The sequence below is a fragment of the Panicum virgatum genome, chromosome 7N (genome assembly GCF_016808335.1).
Source record: "Panicum virgatum strain AP13 chromosome 7N, P.virgatum_v5, whole genome shotgun sequence".
Lineage (NCBI taxonomy): Eukaryota > Viridiplantae > Streptophyta > Magnoliopsida > Poales > Poaceae > Panicum > Panicum virgatum.
In genome coordinates this window covers 19,317,557-19,320,635 of record NC_053151.1, presented here as the reverse complement: position 1 = coordinate 19,320,635, position 3,079 = coordinate 19,317,557, and the positions used below count along the sequence as shown (strand labels likewise).

Below are 3,079 nucleotides of genomic sequence, written 5' to 3'. Positions count from 1 at the left end.
GATTTTAGAAATCAGAAAAGAAAAATAGTTCCTCTATCTAGAGAATCTACATTACTAACTTCTTTCAAAAATGTTTCTGTGAGAATATATAATTTTGAGGGACATCTTCCTTGAAAATGGAAATGATTGAGTACTTCTCTTCATCTTCTTTAATTGAGTGTCGTTTTATAGACACTCGTTTGTGTTCTTGTACGATTGCAGCATGTTTCGTCGGTGATCAGTCCATGGCCCGGCATGGCGCTGTGCCACGGAAGGCTGGTTGGGCATCACGCAAGAACCGAGAAGTGACGATGGATTATAGATTTGTCAAGTTTCAAGGTACGTTTCCTGAAAAACAACAAACACGACTAATACCTATATGTATACACCACACTCCAGCACAACTCATACTACACGTGGATAACAAAAAAAAACTGGAAAGCCACAGGTCAGTTGTGCCTTGTGTGGCATAAATCCGTGCGCCTTTGCGGGATCGATTTCTTACCATGTCCAAATGCTAGCATATTATGGGCTCCGGCGGATGCCGTCATATAGCGTGCAAGGTTGGCCATAGCAGGCTATAGCGCCGCTATAGCGATGCTATAGCGCTGGGAGGGAAGCCACGCGATGTTTAACCCGATATTAAAAATGTTGGCAATAGCGGGCTATAGCGGCTCTATAGCGCTAATATAGCGATTTTGATGGCCCTCCGATAAAACATATAGCCCACTATTGCCAACCTTAATAGCGTGTGATGAGCGGGGCTGATGGATGGCAGCTCCAGTGGCACAGCCCCAAGCCCCCAACCGGCGGCTACCAGGAGATCCGGTGCACCAGTGGCGGCACGTCCGTAGTGAACTGATAAATGCATTTCACTGGCGTTGGACCTATCCAGACCGATCCCGGTGACCCGTTGTGGTTGCTCACGACTCATGAGGCCACTCCCAATGTATTGGGTCTTGAGGTTGAGTCTTGAGTGGGAAGACCCAACTTAAAACCCAACATTCCCAATGCATTGGGTCTTGAGGTTAGATCCTGAGTGGGAAGACCCACCTTAAGACCCTGGGTTGGGAGAATAAAATCAGGTCTTACAGTATCGGTTGTTGTGAAGACCTTGGATCTTGATTAAGACCTAGGTCTTGCCTTTGGCTCATTTAATTGACTGCCACATCACCTCTTCCCTGCCACATCAGCCCAAGGCCCAAAGATAAGACCCAGCATTGGGATAGGCCTGAGTGGGCTCTGGATGGCCCGGGTGAACTGATGATTGTGCTAGCCCAGGAAGAGAAGCCGGCCTGCTTGCACCCGGCTGTGAAGCCCGGGTATGTATATATACTATGTATTAGCGAGTCGAGGACACACTGACAGCATCTGGACACAACGAGGAATTTGTCCCACACCGTGAGTCTGTTGTGTTTGAAAAAAAAAGACTTGCGGATATATTTTCTGTTTATCCATTTTATTCTTCGCTACATGCATGGCCACAAACTCGCCATTGCCCGTGTCAACATGCCATCCCAGGCTCAGCAGAGCACACCCACTCAAACATACTCATCAGTGAGAACACACACCCAGAGGCCTCGCCATGAACACGCATAACTCAGCCCCCATGTAAATACCTAGGACATATAGTAGTGGCACAAGATATATAGCTAGCTCGTTCCGGTAGTAGAAAACATGCATGCGAATATGCGATGTCATGGACTCATGAGTCGCCTCTCAGCTTTCCCACCAGTCATGGCCCCGAGCACTGGCTCTGGCAGCCAACGCCACAATACTTGGCGCCGAGCCCGCAGAAGCCGAACTGGCTGCAGCATAGGTTGTTAGCACACATGGCGCCGCCAGCCTGAATGCCACACTGCTCACCTACCTTCCCCAGCTCCACGCCAGCGAGAGTGGGTGTGGGTGCGGGCGCAGGACCCTCATGACAGTTGCTCTGGCAGCCGAAGCCGCAGTAGGCTGGACCGGACCCGCAGTAGCCGAACCTGCTGCAGCAGCGGCCGTCACCGCAAACAGCACCGCCGACCTGGAAGCCACAGGTCGGCACCGCCTGGGCCTCCGCGGCCGCCGCCAAGTAGACAAGGGCAAGCGCGGTCAACACCAGGATCTTTGCGGCTAGGCCCGTTGTTGCAATGATGCGTTTCGGTGAATTTTCAGCCATCTTGAGTTGGTTTGCTTTACGCATATATATGATGATGAATTGATGATCATGCGTGCCAGGGCCACTTTATATAGAGCTTTGGAACCTAGTGTTGTCCGCGATAATAACCGGGTATCATATCGAATGCCGCCTTCACTGTGTTCAAACCACCCAAAAGCATTAAGCCCTCGGTCCCTCCGGTCTAATCAAGTCTCTGGGAGGCACATGCCTTCAGTATAAACAACGACAAATGTTTTTCTCAGAAAGAATATTCGATCACGGATGCAAGTATATAGTTTTTTTTTACTCAACAAGTATAGGGTTTTTGATAAGGGAGTACAGGGTTAATTTAAGGAATTGCATCCAACCAAGAGCTATACGGTAGCTCCAAGACACATACATATTTACTATTTAGACCGCTGAGGTGGTGTAATATTATTTACGTCCTATTTGTGACGGTGCAGTTAAAATATAAGAAAAAAAACTCTACCAGGGAGGAAACGGCCCCACCGTTTTTTCATTAAGAGGAAGCCACACCGGCTTACCCGGGTAGAGAAAACCCCCGAACCTTGGCCCTTGCCCGAGAGGGCCAAGCCTCGCGGCGAGCACAGCGAGGGGTTTTTTTTACTCCAACAGCCGGAAATTTGCTTCTGATGAGAATCGAACTCAGGACCTGTTGGGGCGCGACACTATCGGACCGGGCTAGCCAAATGGCCGCCCGGCCTTTCGCGCAGTTAAAATATAAGCAAACGAGAGATCGTAATAATGATCAACGGTTCCAGTACAGTGGCTCTACATGATTTTTTTTTGAAAAAAAGAGTGCACCGGCAAACTATCGTGTTTAGCATTGACATAACGGCACCCGTAACTGTCTGGCAGCCAACAGTCAATCGGTGCCGTTATGTACCAGCCTCGATGTAACTGTGTCCAACCATCGATCTGCTTGAGGCTTGCATTGCC

The 3,079-nt window shown here is 49.4% G+C and overlaps 1 protein-coding gene across 1 annotated transcript; it reads right to left on the bottom strand.

The window, feature by feature from the left end:
• Positions 1-1,714: 1,714 nt before the first annotated feature.
• On the bottom strand, positions 1,715-2,140 carry LOC120680983 (root-specific lectin-like). The gene has a single exon (XM_039962545.1). The coding sequence runs from the start codon at positions 2,138-2,140 to the stop codon at positions 1,715-1,717; it is 426 nt and encodes a 141-aa protein (XP_039818479.1).
• Between the last annotated feature and the right edge of the window lie 939 nt (positions 2,141-3,079).

Bases quoted from the DNA above. Each gene is read 5' to 3' on its own strand.
- LOC120680983 (XM_039962545.1), bottom strand. From the start codon at position 2,140: ATGGCTGAAAATTCACCGAAACGCATCATTGCAACAACGGGCCTAGCC.